General features: G+C 35.3%; 2 protein-coding genes across 3 annotated transcripts; both read right to left on the minus strand.

Moving 5' to 3' along the window:
- Positions 1-876: 876 nt before the first annotated feature.
- Positions 877-5,632, minus strand: LOC113760627. The gene is made up of 5 exons (XM_027303284.1): positions 4,976-5,632; positions 4,102-4,193; positions 2,475-2,512; positions 2,278-2,363; positions 877-1,514 (listed from the first exon to the last, which is right to left on the minus strand). Exons 1-5 carry the CDS (start codon positions 5,219-5,221, stop codon positions 1,104-1,106), a joined length of 873 nt encoding a protein of 290 aa, XP_027159085.1. The 5' UTR covers positions 5,222-5,632; the 3' UTR covers positions 877-1,103.
- A 269-nt stretch (positions 5,633-5,901) lies between these two features.
- Positions 5,902-17,873, minus strand: LOC113763380. 2 transcript variants are annotated; one of them, XM_027307161.1, is made up of 4 exons: positions 17,817-17,873; positions 8,155-8,212; positions 6,670-7,148; positions 5,902-6,567 (listed from the first exon to the last, which is right to left on the minus strand). In XM_027307161.1, the coding sequence occupies exons 2-4, from the start codon at positions 8,161-8,163 to the stop codon at positions 6,363-6,365; spliced, it is 693 nt and encodes a 230-aa protein (XP_027162962.1). In that variant the 5' UTR covers positions 8,164-8,212; positions 17,817-17,873; the 3' UTR covers positions 5,902-6,362. The 2 variants fall into 2 exon arrangements, with proteins under 2 accessions (XP_027162962.1, XP_027162959.1); XM_027307158.1 differs by lacking the exons at positions 8,155-8,212; positions 17,817-17,873 and having other exon boundaries at positions 6,670-7,394.
- Between the last annotated feature and the right edge of the window lie 3,684 nt (positions 17,874-21,557).

The following is a 21,557-nucleotide window of genomic DNA, read 5'->3' on the forward strand; positions in this document are numbered from 1 at the left end:
CAGAAATGTTATAATCTTGATAAATATCAGGAATCAATTTGATACTTCCTGACTTATCAATGATCTCCTCCTGAATTTTTTCAGGATCTGAATTCTTGATTTCATCATCATGTTCCACTTTAGAATTGTCAAAATCTGACCAATTCATAGTGAAACTTTTTCTTTTTAATTTAATTGAGAATAATTTATTCTCAATCAAATCATTAGCCTATCCTTGTGAAAACGGCATCAAAAACTGATATGTGAATGCTGGTTTTGGATCTCTGTCTAACTGCAAACCTATGGTCTCTAATTTATGTATCCATCAGCTCTTCAAATGCTGGTGAAACAAAATTCGTTTCCACCACATCCCGTAGATCATTGACTACCAAATAAGTCCAAAATTTTATGGCTCAAATTTGGTAAGTTTCACCACTAAAAGTTGAAACATTTGACAAAAAGTTCTTTCCTGTCATGGCTTTGAACTTATAAAGGATCCTCACCAATGCATCACTCTAAAAAAAAAAAAAAAAAAAAAAAGGCTCGGGCCCTTAAGATATAGGCTCTTGATACCACGTTGTTGGTTTTTTTGGGGCATAAACTAAGAAACAACACCTTAGTATTGAAAAAAAAAGCTTATAAGAGACTTGTAATGAAGCTGGAAAATGAGATTATATTTTAAATTCATCAACTCACTATTTATAGTGATTACATGAAACAAACTAACAAAATATCCAACTAACAATTATCCTAAAAATCTCAACAAAATATAATCTTCTTCTACTAGCAAATCTTAGCTAAAATATTTGTTAACAATCAACATGATTTTTGGTTAACAAATATCCTTATTCTTCTAATAACTAAAATTATTTTGATATCAAACACAATCTAGCAAGATTTGTAGGAGAAGTTGGCATATCTCAACAATAATGCGATCCTTGTTAGGGGAAACGAGATACAATCATCTTCCCAAAATGCCATTACAAACTATGCGACAAGGCCCAACAGACATCATAAACATTGAAATAATTCAGGGTAAGAAATGGCTCCACATATAGGGAAAGTACTACCAAAATGCTGGAAAGGGAAGGTATGCTCCAACTGTTAAGCAAGCTGCAAGTCAGTCATATACATCTCAGTCCCCTTTTTAGAGTTGCCACATAGCAAGCACAGTTTTTCCTGTACTGCATATTTGATACCCTACCGCAAGCTTCAATCAATCCAGCAGTAGATGGGAGGTCCAGCATAGTTCCAACAAGAGATTGTAGCTTGGATTGTAGATGCGGCACACCATTGCACGTTTTGTTAACTTGAGATGCAGAATGAAAATCCTGGCAGGCTCGCGCAATGCATACTTGCTTGAGATGGAAATTCAGCACAGCGCTGCACACTTTGTTCACTTGAGTAGCAGACCCGAAATGCTGATTGGGTCTCACAGAATGCGAAGTATGAAAGAATTTTCTGGAAGACCCTCGAAGGCAGTTACTCAAAGGTACCACAGCATGCTGATTACAGATCTCACCAGTTGAGGATTGCTTATGCAAGACAAGAAGCAAAAGTTTAGCTAGAGAAGTCTTCAAATGTCAAGAGGGAAAATTCAATCAGAACTCATGGTGCAAATAAAGACTTACAGTAGCATCTGTCCTGTAGGAAATTTGATTGGTAGAATTATTGACAAATGATTATGTGTTCAGCTTTAAAGTTGTCGTTTTCCTTAATTTTCTAGTCATAAATGACTGCAGTATACATTCTGATATGGGAAAAGGATAATAGTTTAAAATCACGTCATTATCCACTATTCACACCCTATATCTGTGAGATGAAACCTAAATCTTGCATAACATTGCGAACCCAAAGTTGCATTGCTAAAACCATTTCAAAACTTTTACTATTCCCAACCAAAACACATGAGACGAGAGAAAGAGAGAGGAGGAGGAGCAGGAGGACTGCTAACACCATTTCAAAAGTTTCGCTTCTTGTTACACCACTTTTACCATTCCCAACCAAAATGTACAAAACGAGAGAGAAAGACAGAGAGAGAGAGAGAGAAATTTACCATTCCCAACCAAAACGTACAAAACAAGAGAGAGAGGAGGAGGAGGAGGAGGAGAAAGAAAAACACCAAATTTTAAACAAATAATGGCAATGAAGCTAATTGAGGCATGAGATAACTGATACAGTCATGCAGAGAGTTTCAAGCTGCATTCAAACATTCAACATTAACTATGGTCCAGGAGAGTTCTCAATGTTAAAGTAGTGCAAGCCACTGCATGAAAACTAGAAATATGTTTCACATACTCTGTGATAACCCATTGTGTTGCCAGCTGAGAACCTTCTCCCCGCGGATTGATATCTGTTATAAATCCTTTGTATACCTTTCTGGTCTGCATTATAATATGATTAAAGAGATTTAGCCGAAGCCTTTAAGCCATTCATTTCTGAAAAGAATGAAGAAAAGAATTGTTGCATAAGTTAAAAAAAAAAAAAAAATTCACCTATGAACGTCGAGTAATGATCAAACTGCCATGGCATCCTGCAAAATTTTTTATACTCAGCTCATTAACTAGAAAAAAATAAACGCATAAGAGACACCAATCTGAACACACACAGCAAATATAATAATGTATGAAATGCTTGGAATTGAGGATGTATAGAGGTTGTATTGTTTCCCTGGAGCAGGAACCCATGCTTGCATGCAAGCTAGCCTCACTATTGTTTTTCAAACAGAACTTGACAAGAATGCTTTCATTTTTAAGAATTGCAACCCAAATTTAAACTAATCTTAATGGTTGTTTTATTCTACCAAGTGCCCAGATCAATAGACTAGGAGCTCTTATTTTGTATCCTACCCATTTGATATCATATTTCTTCCCTACCACTAAACATATAAACTCTACTTTGTATTCAAAATTCTCAGTAAAATACTATCACTTAAATTGCTGAATGGTTCAACTCTCTCAGTCATACGCATGAAGTTTCTCTCTCTCTCTCTCTCACACACACACACACAGAGAACAAGTGCAGACAAGCACTTTGCCTAACTATTCCTGGTTTTTCCAGCACCCCCTCTCAGACACACTACAGGCTGAGATGCAGGCACACATTGCACATACATTGTTATCAATCTATCCATCCATCTAAAACACGCACACACAAAGAGACAAATTAGTGTTTTTCCTGCATATGTACATGCACCCCCTCTTAAGCAGAAATGCTTGGAGGCACAGACAGAGACAGAGATAGAGACAGGTCATTACAGATTCACTCGTCTATCAATCTATCTAAAACACAAACACACAGAAAACAAATTACTTTTTTTCCTACATATTTACATGCACCCTTCTCAAGTTGTATTTCTTACATACATGCACCCCCTATCCAAAACACACACATACATAGACACAACAAATTTTTTTTCAGTCAGCTCATTGAGTAGGAAATAAACACTAACAGAAACCAATCCGAACACACAAAAGCAAGGATGATAACATATAATGATTGGAATTGGGGATGCATAAAGGTTGTATTGTTTCACTGGACTTGGAACCCAAGCTTATACATACGCCAGCCTCAGTATCATTTCGCCTACACAACTTGACAAGAATGCTTTTATTTTTAAGTATTGCAACCCAAATTTCAACTGATGTTAAGTTTGTTTGATTCTATTGAGTGCACAAAACAATAGACGAGGAGCTCTTCATATCCCACCCATTTGATATCATACTTCTTCTCTACCACTAAACACATAAACTCTGCTCTGTATTCAAAAGTTTCAGCAAAACGCTGTAACTTAATTTGCTGAATGGTTCAACTCTATGAGTCATACACAGACGCACTACAAACAGAAAGACAGACACACACTCTTGTCTATTTATCTAGAACACACACACAAAGAGAACAAATTACTCCTTTTCCAAAATATGTACATGCACCCCTCTTAGATGCATAAGAGACAGATCAAATACAATCTCATGTTTTCAGCTGTTGAAGTGTATGCAGCTTAACTTTGGGAGATGCAAGATACAGAACATCAATAACAAATATGTTTACACTGTAATCCAGCCACAGGCAAAAAGAAATCAATGAGGCATGTAAAATTTAGAGAGCACTTGAGAACAAAACCTTTTTGTCTCGCCTAAAAGCTTAAACTTCAAGTCAATGCCTGCCTCCTCAAAGATCCAAGCAAGTTCTTTGGCCACGTCTACCGTTGACGGCTATCATAAGGAAGAGCAAGTTAGAAATGAATATTGGAAATCAAAACAGTTAAAAGATGAGCTAGAATAGGCAATGAAGAATGAGACCATCCATGTCTTGTATTTAACAAAACGATTCATCCCTGCCAACCCCCACCTCATTTTTCCAAATTGAAGCCCAGCGACCCATTCTTTATGCAAAATATAACTTAAATTCAACAAAATACTCCTAGGGAAAAATCATACTACAATATGAATATAATCGTTAGTAAGTAAAATTGGTTACGACGTACTACCATTAATGTGATTTCAGTTAAGTATCAGCAAGATGTTAACTTGCTTGACACAAAATGAATAGATAAAAAGGCAAGATACAGCTTAATGAGGAAACCAATCAAATACACTAAAAAGTTGAAAAAGATTTCTGCCATCGAAACTGCAAACACATGATTAATATTTCATTTTCCCATTTCTTCTTTACCCCGTTCATGGAGTAGAAAATATCAGAAGCAAAATTTCTCCATCACTGATTGTGTCTCCTTTCTGGTGATTAAGTTGACATATTAAGAAGTATGGCACAAAAGCAACGGTGTAACCATTCCAATTGATTAGACATTACAGAACTAAAACGAAGATGGGGCCATTCCATCTCTAGCTTAAGATGAAAATCATTAGAACTGAATTTCAATAACTCAGTCACATATCATGAATACACAAACAAAGAAAATGTAGTATTAAGCCAAAGACTGAGTTGATCTAACTACAAGCATGTAGAACAAGACGACATAAGAGAAAGCTCATACCTCCTTTCGCTCCATTTGAAGATAACCTGTGAGTTTGTCACCAATCCACTCAAATATTTCTAATAACAACAGAATTACCTCAACCTCCATCTTCTTTGTTTCGCACTGTTGTGCAAATCCTGCATCATCAATGTGATACACTGACCATAGTGAAACTTTAGTCAGGGATGCAATCTCCGTCGAAAGAAAATCGTGGATTTTTTTACGTCCTTCTGCACCAGGCATAGCATCTTCACGAGCTACCATCAACAAGGCTGCCACCTCGAACACTCTCCTTTCTTTCACATACTTAAAGAACTCCTGATCAATTTTCTTGGTCTTCTTTGCGAGCAACCTCAGATTTTCAAGAGACCTTCTCTGTTACAGGGATTGAATTGGTGAGACAACACAATAATCCTCCACTTAAAAACCAGTTAATTGCATCCAGACCTCCAGGAATTTGTCATATAGATTTATATCACTCCCAGGGATTCAAAAAACAGCAACCACAAAGTAGGCCCCTTTTGCTTGAGAGCAAACTAATAACCCCCGACCCCATCTCTTTTACAATGTTTGGTGCCTTTAAAGATTACAAATTACTAAAGAACGCTGAACTACAACATTTCTCCATTTTAAACAACTCCAAACATATAAATACACAACCATACGTCCTCTTTCTCCTCAAATTATATAGGATACCTATGAAGGCTGTAGAACATCTTTGTATGTACAAAGAAAAAATAAACATGAATAAGCCCCAACACCCAAAAAAGAACATAAAAATTTTGTTTTCGATGCATAGAAAGATTGTGCAGCAATACAGAACAAACCTAATATTAAAACTTGCAACCACAAATACAGCTCACAAATGAAAGAATATACAGCTATTTACCCCACAAAACAAAAAAAAAAACGATATTGTCCCAGAATGTGGTAGCACATGGGAGAGGGCAAAAAGGGCCATTAAGGGAAAAGTAGAGAGATTGAATTCAGGAAAGAGTCCAGCTGGAAAACTTTGTATTGTTAAAAGAGGCATGAAGAAGAAAGAGTTTTTATTTTCGAGATAATAGGTGTATGGCAGTGTGATCATTGGATGGGGATATGAACAGTAGAGTAAAAGTAGAAACAAAATTTCCAAAAGAGTTTTTATTTTGGAGATAATAGGCGTAAAGAAACTACTACGGGGCAGTGGTGATCATAATGGGGATATGAATGGTGGAGTAAAAGTAGAATCAAAATTTTCAGGCTATTATATTTCTCTTAATCCATTTTATACTATAGGGTATTGAAGGTGGCATGTCGATATCTGCTTCATGAATCTCTCTGCATATTGCTTTTCCTTAATATTTTGTAAAAGTTTCTTTAAATCTTCTATACTAGGAGCTAATCTGCACTTTAACACTTCTGTTCACCTACTCAAATGAAAATAAACCAGCAGAGTGTCAAAAGCAGAACAAACCAGATATGGATAATTAAGATAATAAAGCAACTTGAAGACAAAGTCTGGGCCCGTTGGAATTGGGTTAGCCATCCACAATGATAATTCCTCGTACCGATATGAATCATATTTCTTAGCCTCCAGTAAAATCCACTCAGGCATGCTATAAACCGATCTGTAACATGTAAAGAGGCAAAAAAGAAAGCATCATACTACAAAAGAAGAGAATAAATTACAAAGCATCATCCTTTTACAGCAAGGAATGAACGGCTTATACCGCATGCTCTCAAGGGTAACATGGAGTGGCAACACACTCCTCATATGATTAACATCAACTCTGAGGTTTGGATCAGCTCCATTTTTGAGAAATAATTGGGTAATCTTAGGTGCATGAAACAGTGCTGCTTTATGCAATCCAGGGAGTAGTATACCATCCTTGCACGGAACAGCAGCATTGGTAAAAATAATATCCGTGGTTTCTCCATTGAGCACAGCAGTTGCACAATTGACAGCATCATAAGAAAACATGTTATCCACAGCCCAACAAGGCATTTGGGCTACCCAATCAATCACATCTACTCTGTCATATTCGGTATCTTTGTTATCAGTGTCATTCATAAAAGCCACAAAATGGTCTTTCTTGTCGCGGTTGAGAACAAAATCAAGTACTTCACGCCGCAAAGGAAAACCATTGAGGATATAATCTTCTTCTTGTTCATCATCAAAGTTGGGTTCTTCACAGTATATGTGTATGGGCTGTTTTTGGTTATTCATTTGTTTTTCAAAAAACAAAGAGTAAAAAAGAGAAAAAGGATAAGCATTCTATGCTTGGGCTGAAAGAAAATACAAAGAAAGAAGAACATCACAATCCATACACTAGGGAAAAAGTAGCTTATTCAGAAAAGAGTTAAACTGACCAATTAAGCACATGAACATTAATCTTCCCCAGATACATTTGAAGTTGCATGTATCTCTAATACATGCTGAACAAATGTCAAACTAGCATCTAGTGATTAGAAAACCACTTGCAGGAGCATATAACTTCAAGTATTACGAACACATGCACAATGAAAATCACTAAATATATTCAGTCTGTGGTGGTGATTTTGGACTCAAGGGAGGAATTCAAATAGGATTTTGAATCAACAGCTTCGAATTACAAGGTAATTGAAATCCGTTCTTTGGCAAAGAATTAGATAGGATGAAGAAAATGTACAAAGCACCAAAAATAGTTAGGCCATTTTTTTTAAAAAAAAAAAAAGTAAAAACTTTTGGGGCTAAAATCCAATTTTGCAATTTTTTTTCCTTTTTTTTTCTTTACCAGCAACAAGCTCTGCTCTTTATCATTTCCAGCAATGCCACCGTCCATTATGGCCATCGTCCTTTGCTGGCAGCACACACGAACTCACAACATGTGGGCCCTCAACGCACACTTGGAAAATTCTCACTAGTATTTCATTTTTATTTTCCGGAGACGTGACAGGAGATAGTCAGAGGAATCTCTTACTCCTTGGCTCCACAAAAAAATTGATGACAGAGGGGCTACATACAGAGGTGTCAGAGAACGGATCTTTATGAACTTCATTGCTTTTAACATCTAAGGGTTTCAAATCTCTTCTGGGTTATCAAGAAAGAAAAAAACAAGGTCCGAGAAGAATTCATTCCTGTTTCTCCATTGAAAACCCAAAATAAACTACGACTAAACCTTAGAAACGACAATGGTCCATAAGGACTAAGGAGAGTGGGACGTGGGACGGCATACCTCCTTCATTCTGATATTTTACTGAGAAATCTGCTGCAGAAAGATTCGGATTTTTTCCCTACCAAAAAACACACAAAAAAAAGAAAGATAGTAACAGATCATCAGGAAGACCCAGTGACCATTATGACCAACCCGAGCGAGAGAACGGTAGCCATGGAAACTTCACAAGAATATACATATTATTATCTGCATACTGAAAAAAAAAAAAAAAGGGACGGTTTGAGGATATGGAACGGAAACAAATTTTGCCAAGCTCTCACCTTTAGGGATACGGGGCAGGGACGGTCATCAGCATGACCGTCCCTGAACGGTCCCCTCACAAACACAACCGTGAGGACTAGAAATAACCACGTCATGAAGGCTAAAAAATGATGGGTGCTCCAAAAAAAAATTGCACTAGTCCAAACGGTAATAGACGGAGCAAACGGAAGAGTTGAAATTTTGAAAGTTGAAAATTTGAAATAGCTGCACAAAACAAAATTGACCGAAAAGGGTGCTCTCCGAGTCCCTAATAGCAGAAGCAAACGACTAAACCAAGGAAGCAAACGACTGGAGAGTGGTTGCAGGACTGAACTGTTTGCTAACAGAGAAAGCAAACAGTGAGGAAATTGAAGCAAACTTGGTTGAAAGTGAAGGTCGTGAAGCAATCTGAAGGGTGGGAAGCAAAGTATTATAAAGCAAACTGAAGCAAACTATTAGAAGCAAACAGGAAGCAAAGTGAAGGTAGAAAGAAACAGAGAAAATTCATCATCTGACGAACTTGGTTCAGTCATGCAACTTAATAGCAGAAGCAACTACGTTCTCCGAGTTCGATGAAACTTAAAGCGTATTAGCATATCAAGGTAACGTGACTGAACTATCGTCTTCAAATGTGGCCAATCATTTGTCACCCAATGCACATCGGTTCAGGGTTTAGAGATGAAATTAGAGTCACTAAAAACATAATATTGGTTGTGAAGAATAATCAATTTGTACCGTATATGTGTGCATGTGAGCATTCACCTTTTCAGTGATGGACTATAACGGGATAGTAGTTATCCGATAACCCAGGGTATGTATTGAAGTAAAGCGTTGAGAGAAATTAGGGAAAGATGAGATAAACAAAGTCACATTTAACAAGTGAATGAATGTACATCCTGTTGTAAATAAGTTACAGGTTATAGCCATCATATTACAATTGGTATGAATCATTGTGCATCCAGTAGTTGGTCCATGCTCATCATGCAATCTTAGTTTGCCCCTCTCCGGAGCATGCAATGTGTATAAAATGGAGGTGTAGAGTTGAATGAGGTGAAGTAGAAGAAAAGAGGCAAATAGATGTGAATAATAAATTGGTGTACTTGGTGTTGTAAATAAATTACATGATATAAGAAATATATTACAATGAGTAGAAAATACTTGTTTGGCCCTCAAAATGTAGAAATAGTATAAAATGCAGAGTTGGCTTAGGCTTATGTTATTAACGAATGACATAAGGTCTAGTGAGCTAAGGAATCTAGAACCTAAATATAATCACCAGAGTGGATGTACATACAGTTAAAAAAGACTTACATCGTGTGACCAACACATTACAGTCCGTATAATTTAATGTACATGGAGTTATATTTGTACATAGATAATGTCGTTGTCTTAGAGTCAAAGTAAAGTGATGTGAATCATTAATCATATTGATAAGCGTAATAATAGGATTTGGTGTACAAATAATGTGTGATTCATAACACATTATGAATGTTAATATACATTTATGCTGTCGTTTATATACATTTATCGCTTCCCTATTGTCAGGCACATTCAATGTTTCACTCTGTTTAAACTTAGACCAGTGGATTACAATTATAATCATGCCCAGTGTTAGTAGTCTTCAATTATTCTGTAATGGATTGTATAAAGTTGTTAAGAAATTATAAAGTTGATTGAAAATTAGAGTAACATTTTTACAATACGATTAAACATGCTTATTTATGATTATGGTATTTTTCATAGAATACTTATGCATGCCAAATGTTTGTAAATTTGACTTAGTAGACGAATTAAATGATTTGGAAAGTTTATCGGCATATAAAATAACAAGAAGAGTATGAAGGTAATCATTACTTGCTTTTTTCATTCTTGTTGTAGGATAGCAGTGATACCATACAATTTAGAATATATTACTGCCTGTGGATGAACGTTCACATCATAGTAAACTGACACATATAAAGATAAAAGATAAGTAAAGTGAGTCATTGTAAATTACACGAATGAAATAAGGAGTACAACAAAATTCTACCAGAATTACAAGGTATTTGAGCGATTGTGGCTATTTATACTTTTTGATAGCATTTTTTTGGATAAATTACTGATAGTTGAGAAATACTTTCATGTATCTCTAAAGAAGGATTTTTCGAAAATTATGACTATACAGAAAGTGAGTTAAAAGTTACAATCTATTGATATGACTGTACATGTATAAATTTTGTTACTTGTAATTGCTTTTAAAGTATGGCATAACTTTTGATAACTTGTAGGATTTTGTTTAGATAAGGTGTGTGATATACACCTTGTTTATCATAATGTATGGTATGTTATTCACAATGACATTATATCAAAAGTTTTTACTAGATGGTTATTTATTCCAATCACCTATTAAATTGACCATTAGTGCTTATGAGAATGTATTAAATATTTAGTAGATAGGTAGTTTACTTCAATAAGTAACATGTATATATATAAATACTTAGTGAATGTACAATCTAGTTGAAATAATGTACACTTTGTTACTGACCAAATACGATGCATAAAACTGTATATCATGTTAGGTGTTAATTACTCGATTATGTATATTTGTAAAAGGGAGATTAGATATAGCGCAACAAAAAGCAGTTACATGAGTTGGAATGTATTTTATAAACTTTGGTATAGTTGATATTAGCATTTTTCTGTAGAGTGTACACGTTGTTAGTAGGTATGGAGTAATGCTATATCTTATGTATGCTTCTATGACTATGAATTTACAGAAATTAGTCTATTGTTTGAATTTATAATTGATTGTTAGCCCATACACACTGTCACATATATACACATAATATAAGAATAAATTTACTATATAGTTGTTTATTGGTTCATAAAGTTCATATTGACGTATAAATTGGGATCTGATTAACTATACCCTGTATATAATTGTTAACATATTATATCTTATTGATCTTATTTTGCGGTGTATCATGGGCAAAGATAGTTTCTTTTGACAAATCAATGGATATCAATTAATGTTCGCACATGAGCATGGCTTCAACTTTTATTTGGATGCTTCTAACAGCACAATTAGTTATGATGATGTTACGTTGTGTGATGATTTTGTTACGGCCGACATCCCTCCTGATATACCCTTTTTGTTTGTCTTATACAATTATTTGGCCCATATACAACTCGTAGACGTATTCAATGAGCCAGTCAGTGAATGACCGTCCTAACGCTGTTGTTCCCCGAAATCGAGAAAAGTCAAACGGTATGCATATATTTAGTAGATAAAATAAAGTCCTTTTTTTCATATCATAGAGCTACTTTTTCTTTAATAGTAATGGTGGGCACCCGAACGCTATCAAAGCATGCATATTTTGTAGTTAACATATAATGTTTTAATGACATATTATTTTTTATTATCCGAAAGTTCACCGATTGGCTAATCAGGGACCTCATGGAAGTGTCCCTACAGAATGGATGCACTTCAAATTTTCTATATTTTTCAAGCATAACTCCGTCTGAAATATCTTAATGGTCTGAAATATCGTTTTTGTTATAATGTCTAGTCCAATTTAACTTTGTAACTGAGCAATATAGGCATTGTTAATGAGTTGTTGATAGTTGAATAGTTATATTGTACAATGTAGGCGGAGTGTGCGGCAATTTCAACACACTGTGATAAGGATGCATATCATGTATTTTCACCATCACCCCAAGTGACAAACTTTTATCATTACATCACATATTTATGTAGTCTTGTTAATTGGATATTTCGACAGCGTATATCATTAACCGTATGTTCCATTATCTGTATTAGCTGATTTGCCATCGTTACGCATTTCAGGAAAGAAATAACACCTAAGAATTGCAACTAACTGTTGACGTCAACTCCCCTCAGTGTGCAGATTGATAAATGTTGTGCACCTACAATTTTTATGAATACAAATCAATTGGTTGTTCCAAACAATTGAGTTCCGAGTATCCGTCCCCAAAGTTCACCGTATTTACTGATGTTCGTACTTGTCCAGAGATGATATTGCTCAGTTTCGATCGATTCCGTATTGTAAGCTTGTTTTAATCTACAATCTCTCAATGAATTAGTGCTTGCACCAAACATTAGGTGTCTAGCACCAGATTTGCGATGTCTAGCACCATATTTTTCAGACATTAGGTGTCTAGCACCAGATTTACGGTGTTTTTGGACTAACATTTACTAAATGCAGCCATATCGTCCCTACCAGGGAATGCCGCATATGTACGTTACAAGAAGTTAATAAGCTGTTACAACATATTGATGTGCTTGTACAGGCACTTTGTCATATTCCTCTATGTTAAAATTTAGACAAGTAGTTTACAATTGTATTAACGATGAGTATTACAGATATTATTATAGGCACTTCAATAGGTATTACTCCTTTAGTACGGAAATGAAGTTACAATTGGCGGCTCAGTTTGGTTCCACACTACCACATAATAAGTAACAGTTTCGCAGAAGAACATGGTACTTCGTTGGGACAACTAATTTGAAAATGGGGTAACTAATATTTAAAATGCAACAAATAGTCATAACAACATGTACAGATTGAGTTACAACCAGTTAAGTGTATGTTACAATTCATTACAACTAATGAATTTGCAATTGGTAGCTTTTCGTCTTCTCTAGTTAAAACTAGTGATATTACAACTAGTTAATATCCGATGAACCTTTCCTCTTCTCTTGTTTGTGCTATTGCCCTTGGCACAAACAATAATTCCTTCTCCCGACACATGAAATTTCTTAGACACTTTATTAACTGTCTATTGAAAATATAGAGATGATCATTTCGAACTCCAAAACATTTGATGTAGCGAGGCCTTCTCGAACATCTCATTCAAATAGCTAGATCTTCCCGAATATCAAGCAAAGTTGAGGAAATTATTTGGCTCCCAAGAACTTCTTTTAAAACTGAACACTATATTGATAAGACTGTAATCCCTGTTGTAGGGAGGTTGAAGATAACAAAAAATGAATCGAGTACACGAGCCCATTGCCACTTTAATATGAAGAAAAATTGAAAGTATGAAGTTGAATAATAATGCGGGCAAAAATGAAAGGGGGACGAACAAACTGGAGTCTGTGTAAGGGATATACAACTGCAACATCAGTCTTTTATAGTCCGCAATACCCTCTAATATGGTAAAACATCAGACCCCAACGCATATGAGGCCAACTAGTATATCACGGGAGTGGAAGCTGTAGACTCACATGCAGCGCCTGAACCATATCGGATAAGCTTCCTTATGTACAAAGCGTGAAATTTGTTGTACCGAGAGTCTTGCTACGTGTTACGAGTTGTTGCTAATCAGTTACAGACTTTAGCATAATTTTTGGCAGCTTTTATCCTGAAAGAACTTGTACACTAACATTGGGGGTTATGTGCATATAGAGTTACACATTATTGCCGATAAGTTTCATCGTCTGCATACACAGTAATTCTCTAAATACACTGTTTGCACTTTACCTTCTTCTATTTGTTGGGTGGCCTAACATTTTGCATTGTAACACTCTATGCCCTTGATCAGTTTATGATCCAACCTTTCAACACTCTGTCTGGCCTTTGGAATGTCTTTTTCATCCACAGGCATGTAGTAATTTGCAGTGAGGGTTGTCTCAAACACTTAATTAATTTACATTATTGTAAATAAGAACGAACAAAGCTGTAAGTAAGAGACTAGATATGCACTTTGGTGTTGACCATCATAGTGAGTTATTGTAGTTCCACTATGAAATATGAAATTCGTGTATTAAGGTAACCATACAATCTCGTTTAGCTCAATAAACATAATAGTGGCAGGCTTGCTGATGTTAATAACACAGAACAATTGAGTAGCGCAAGTGAATTCAGATGTAAGTAACACACTTAATAGTTCCCAATAACTTGGGTCAAAAAAAAATTTGTGTGTCTTTATTCAACAGTACACGCAAAAGTCATAGATTGTGCGAATGAGCTTACATCTACGACTACCTACCAGCGAAGTCCGCTTCATATGTCTTCCAGCCTAGCTAACATGGGGTCAACGAAAAATTGCTATTATTAGCAGCAGCAGGGTGATCGAAACCAAAATCGTCAAGAAGGTTTTCATTTGTCGAATATCACTCCAGATACATTGCACACTCTTTCTTTTAACGTCGATTTTTCTTTATCCTTTTCCGTGCCATCTTGCCACCGCTCAAGCAAATTGTAAAGGTTATTTACTTTGTTCAACACATATCAGTTTGGCTAAGGTTTTATATACTCTTATCTATACAAATTAAAACAAAGTGAGACCAATTCAAGAACTTGTAATTGCAATGAATCAAACAATCACGTCTCACTATCTTGCCAATATACTGGTGCAACATAAAAGTATTGACAAACTTACATATTCAAGGATTTTGATGGCACTTCAAGTTCGCTACTACCTAATTTTTCACTTTTTTCTTTTCTAGCTGCTTTTTTAGTCAAACTTCTTAATCTCCTTCATGCCATTTGGACCAACTTTTTGATAAACAATTACATAAGATTTTCTCCCAATATTTTAAAATCAAGATAGTAGTTCTAAGAATGATATAGCAGATTCAATTATGAGTAAGACATTTTGAATAACAAGTACATTCAACCTAACATATAGACATTAGAACCAAAACTCATGCCAATCAATTTTCATACTGTAGGCTTCAATTACTAGATTGCTACAGTTAGTTGGGTTTTCAACTTATGAACAAGAGTAAACAATTACTAATGTTTATTAATATCTGCATTAATTAGCTTACGAAAATATACATGATCTATGAGGTATAATCAATGAGGTATTAGTTACTTGACTGTGCATATTTATAAAAACATAGATTGGAAATAGCACAGCAAAAAATAGCTATGTGAGTTGGAAAGTATTCTAGAACTTTGGTATAGTTGATATTTGCATTTTTCTGTGGAGGTATAGCTATGTGGTTGTTTTCATGTTGATAAGGTTTTCTCCTGACATTCCCAAATCAAGATAAAGTAATGATATAATAGATTCAATTATCCACAAGACATTTTGAACAACAAGCATATTCAGCCTAACATATAGGCATTAGAACCAAGATTCATGCCAATCAACTTTCATACTGTAAGCTTCAATTACTGATCTGCTACAATTAATTGGGGTTTCAACTTATCAACAAGAGTAAACTTCTGTCTGCATTTCTTTCCTCACAAGGGTTCCATTATCAATTTCTAGGACTTGATTTAATATCATTATGCTAGTTGATTGTGCATTTACAACCATGTCAAAGCATTTTTTCACTGTGATTGTTCTATCACAGAATGTAATAGTTATCTAACAAGATGTATATGCACACTAATTAAGATAACTGGTAACCATTTTTTCATACTAAGAAAGGCAATCTGAACAAGATGTCTTACCTTCAATTTTTTTCCCTAACTTTCTTCCCACTGCATGTTGCGCGTAATTATCATCAATCTCACGTATTAAGTTCTATAGATGTTGTGGAGACAAACACTAGTCATTTACGTATTAAGTGATTTAGATGGAACCTCAGGTTGTCTGCCATCAAGCTTTCCTGTTGCTTCATCTCTGCCACCTTTCTTACCTGAAGTTCTCAATCTTTTTCCTGCCATTTAAACTGGAGTTTTACACAGACAATTGCATTTCAGGTCCATTATGCTTTCCCCGCTTATTCTTAATGCATTATAAAGTACTAACATATATAATATATCACTTTCAAATCTTAGTAACAATAGTTATGAAAACTTGTAACCTATTTTCCACATTCTGTTTGCCAAAATTAACGGTAGGTTAATTATTATGTTTTGTCAATTCCATTTACAATCTACTCTCACTCATTTATCAAGTTTGATGGGATTGACTTCTTCTTCTATTTCTTGTCCTACGCTACAAATATGAGTTAATGTAATAACCCGGAGGTACCAATTTCATAGTTACGTTGATGAAATTTTACAGAGCAGTTCTTACACTGTAATTGCTAATTCATTGCGTGTTACAGTTATCCAACTTCATGTCCAAGCACACTACCAAAGTAAAACTTATAATCTTTTTTCCACATTGAGTATGCCAAACTAAAAACTATATTATTTATTATGCCTACCTTGTTCAAATTGTCATCTACTGCCCTAATTATCAAGTTTCAAACAATCAATTTCTTTTTCTATTTATCCTATGATTATGCAAATACGAGTTAACTAACAAACAATAGGTAGCAATTTCACAGTATATTCACGCAATATTACATATCAGTTTTGCTACTGTAACTTCTAACTCACTGCATGTAACAGTTATTCAACATGATGTCCAACCTCACTAGCTAAAAAACCTTGTAATTTTTTCTCTGCAATGCGTCTACCAATCTAAGTGTTATGTTATTTTATTCCGCATAACAATTTTACTCCGCGTCATTATATATTTATATGAAATGTCTCTTATACAACATGCTGTAAGAGGCATTCTTAAGGGAACTATCTTTGTAATACTTTTTTTTTGTTTTGTATGTCACCATGAATAGTATGTACAAACCACACATAACATATAATCTGCACACAGGCACTGCTAACCAACAAAATCTATAAGAAATTCATAAAAACAACCAGTACCCCTGTTATATAATGAGTACACTATTGCTACTAATGTGAGAGTTATGACCCCTATTTATCCCTTCCTAACAACTCCCTCTACTAATTGGTTTGGAAGTTCTCCTTTTTTTTTTGACAAACACTTGGTGTTCAAAATTTCTCTCTACTTTACTCTCCCATATGGCCCATGAACAGATCTAATTTCTAACATCTATATATTTTCGACAACCATGATATAAAATCATGTGATGCTATTCACCAAACAATAGAAATTATGTCATTAGTTTGCAATATTGTTACCTGTAGGGTTTATGTAAATGCGATTGGGTGTCACTGTTTTGGACTCCATCATCTTTAGCTTCATTGTTCAGTCCTAACCTTCCCCGACCCTTTATAGATATTAGGCCTCCAAGACTTTCTCCTTCAATAGGTAGTTCTTCCTTTTTCTAAGTGTATTTTGACTGCTTTTTTTCTGCCCCTTGTCTGCAACTTTCCTATTCATTGATTGTATTTTGCCTTAGTTCTAAAATTGTAGATGAATATTGACAACTTTTTGGAGGGAGACTAAAAAAAAATTTTTCGTACCAAGAATTGAAATGAAGTCATAGCGAGTCAATTAGGCGGGATTTTGTGGAAGGGAGTTTCAATGGTTGGTAACGGAGGCGTTAAGCTCAGACAGTTTTTAGAAATTTTTTTCCTTGCTCATTAATCAAAATGACTCTGTTTTGAGCTTTGTCAACGTGGATTAATGATGGCCACTTCTTCAGTTTTGTGAGGGGACCGTTCAGGGACGGTCATGCTGATGACCGTCCCTGCCCCGTATCCCACCTTTAGTCGCTAGGTCACCTTCCTCCAGTCTTCTCACACGCTGCCGCTAAACCCTCGCTTCAGATACCTTCTATTCACTTCTGCCTGGTTTGGACACACGTGTGTAATTTAGTGTAAAATTTTCATAAATCAAAAAATAAACTTTGATCTTTTAAAAGTTTGCAAGGACTCTTCTGCAACGTGGTACACAAAAATGTACCATATTTGTAGTAAAGTGCAGTTGAGCAATAGTTTCGTTTATAAACATCAGATGAAGGATGTTTATATTTTCTTAAAAGTCTTCTGGTCAAGAAAGTCATTTTATCAGCATCACCAAGGCTAGTCCACCAATCCTTTAAGATTCCTGAAAAATGAGCAGTAAAAGTTGAGAGGATTTCAAAGTGAGATTCCCTATTAAAAGATTTTTGTCTTTGGCACGTGATAGAAAACTATGATAACAATGGTTAACCAATGTTTTAAAAATCGGACCGTTAATTGAACCGGTGAAGTGAAAGGGTCGAGTTCAACCGGTCGGACCGGTTCAACCTCGGTTCAATGAATTTTTTTAAAAATAATTTATATAAATATATATATGTACAAAATAAGACATGTAATGGACTAATTTAATACTTTATATGATGAAAAGTTTACTATTTTTTAATAACTTGGATTTTTAAAAATAAATTTTTTAAATTATAAGTTAAAACAAATAAATTTCATCTCAATTTCAATTATATCTAAATCCAACCCAAAAATATCACAATATTTTGAAATTATACAAAATTCACGTCTATGAGAATTTAGATATTGTGAACTTAAATTTTAATTTATGTTTTGAGATTTAGAGATTGCAATTTAAAAAAGGAAGTTTGGAGTTCGAAGGAAGTCAAGAAAATCGAAAATAGAAATGTAAACTTGATAAGAAACAAAAAATGAGATAAAAGTGAGTGGTTGTGGCATTAAATAATTTGGGTTAAAAAAATAATTCTTTTTAACTTTTTTCAATTTAATGGACAAAAACAAAATTAAAAGATGGAAGAAAACATCAATAAATTAAAAATAAAGAGGTTTGATTAAAAAGGGAGTGACGAAAGAAAAGAGGATAGAGAGAGAGAGAGAGAGAGAGAGAGTTGAAAATTAAAAAGAAAGAGCCATCAGAGGATGAGATTTTGTAAGAAAAATGGAAAAAAGAAATATGAGTGTTTGCTTTATATAAATAAGTTATCAAAAAAAACTAATAAGATGTGATGGTGCAACGGTTAATACATTGGTTTCTATTACAAAGGTCTTGAGTTCGAATCTTGATAGTTGCATTTTGCAAAAAAAAAAAGAAGGAAGGTTGAAAACCGGTTCAATAGCAATTTTTACAGTTCGACTAGTTCGACCGATTTTTTGACAAAGTCAACTATGGCATTGAATCGGACCGGTGCCATGGCCGGTTCGCGGTTCAACCGGTCGAATCGGCCGGTCCGGTCCGATTTTCAAAACATTGTGGTTAACAGGAAGAAGGTCCCCACAAAATGTCCAAAAATATGTTGTAGGGTTTAAATTAGGGATGTAAATGAACCGAATGTCGAGCGTGTGATTATCTTTCATGATTACAAATTTTGATTAGTTCTTCCTACTCTGATAATTTTAATCACGACAACAGAATTGGCGATTTGGAACACTTTCGATGTGGCACATAGCTAATTTGCCGCCATAAAGTGGTATTATTTTGATTCTATTGAAATATTGATCTCGTATTTGGCCTTTTGTGGCAAACTAACGGCACAATTAAATTCCACCGCTAATTATGCAACTAAATGCTATCATGGTTGTGAGGTACCCAAGCATTAAACGAATAAATGCTTAATCAAATTCATACTGAGTAATCTTTCCATTTTCTGGGTCCTTCCTCTTCTTATCCCCTCTCAATTTTTCTAAAAATTTTCCCTTTTTCCTTCTATAGTCCGAGAACCCTATGTAGGAAAGATAGTAAAAATAATATTAACTAAAGGTAAGAAAATGAAGATTGAATCATGCTTAATAGCACTGTATTAAAAAATTATTTTAGGGGTACTGAAATATTTTCCCAAAATTAAACAAGCCTTTTTTTTTGTTTCAAGAAGGAACAAAAGCAGCAAGTTGCACTATATCCAGCAGAGAATAGGAGAAGTAAAATAATGAGCAGAGACCAAGATAAAGAGAGAATGACTTTTGGAAAGTCAGGTGATATACCTGGCGAAACAAGAATGCCTGGTATTTATAGGCCTAAGAAAAGTAATGTTCAAAGGAATAAAACTTATCAAAAGTTACATTTGTTGGTTGTTGAGAGAATCATGGATTTTATCCATGTGATACAAATGTTTAGAAACCAACAGAACCGTTGTTGTGTAAGCTATCAGATAAAAAATTGTAGATAAAGTTTTATCCTTTGGAGTGCACATGCTAAAGTTTAGATATATGTTGTGCAGATAAAACTTTGAAAGGATCAAATCTTTATCCAAGATAACTTCCTCTGGTTTACAACAGGGGCCAAGAATCTTTCGAAATACAGTTATTTACAACAATCTCCTTTCTATTCAAAAGATTTTAGATAAAAAATAAGAAAATAATTTGTTGGATTTATTTGGATGAAATGTAATTAGTTTGATGGTTTTTGGACTATGAACCAAACTTAGATTAACAAAACATGACCTATAGAATTATTGGTGAAATATGGGGCCTGTTTGGAACCCCAAGTTTTTTACAAGTTTGTATGCTACTAAATTTTTAACACTTTTTGCTATAAGAATCCCAAAAAATTTATCAAAGTTTTTAACGTACACACTTAAAAAAAAATTTCCTTCAACTTTTTCTAATACACATAAAATTTTCCTTCAACTTTTCTTCTTTTTCCTCCCTCACCCAACCTACCACGTCCTCCATCGCCAACCACCACCGTTCCCCCGCGCCGGTCACCTATTCCGGCACTGACAGTGCCGGCATTCCTTTTTTTTTCTCTCCCTCTCCCTCACCCCCTCTCTTCCTCTCTTCCTCTCCCCTCTGCCTCTCTCCCTCCCCCGCTACCCTCCCCCTTCCACTAGCTGCGATCTAGTTCTGGTCGCGGAGGAGGGCTGCGATCTGGTCTCGCGACCAGATCGTAGCTAGCGGAGGGCGAGGATGGCGGGGGAGAGGAGGAGAGGGGGAGAGAAAAAGCTAAAAAAAAAAATTCATGGCTGCAAGCTCTGGCGTCGGAGGGCGAGGGAGAGAAGGAGAGGGAGAAGAGGGGCAAAGAAAGGAAAAAAAATTGCAAGATGGCTGCTGGGCGACCAGATCTCAATTAGAGGGAGGGGGAGGGGGAGGGTGGCGGGAAAAGGAGAGGAGAGGGGGAAGAGAAAAGGCAAAAAAAAATCCATGGCCGCAATTCTATGGCATTGGAGGGCGACGGGGAGGGGGAGGAGAGGGAGAGAGGGAGAGGGAGAGGGAGAAGAGGGGGAGAGAAAAAGGAAAAAAAAATTGGAAACATGGCTACTGGATCTTCTACGTCAAAGGCAGAAGTGCCGAGGGAGAGGGAAGGGAGAAGAAGAAGAGAGGAAAGTAAAGAAAAAGAAAAAAAGAAAAAGAAAGAAAAAAGTTTTTCATCCTAAAATTTTTTTTTACAACAGTAATTTACAGTAAAGTTTTAGACAAACATCCAAAAAACTCACCTTCCAAACGGAGCCATGAATTTCTGTGAACCAATAACTCTTGATGTATGACAGAGATTTTATCAATAATATGGCAACCCATAACTTGCTG

The sequence above is a fragment of the Coffea eugenioides genome, chromosome 2, assembly GCF_003713205.1.
Source record: "Coffea eugenioides isolate CCC68of chromosome 2, Ceug_1.0, whole genome shotgun sequence".
In the NCBI taxonomy this organism is placed as follows: domain Eukaryota; kingdom Viridiplantae; phylum Streptophyta; class Magnoliopsida; order Gentianales; family Rubiaceae; genus Coffea; species Coffea eugenioides.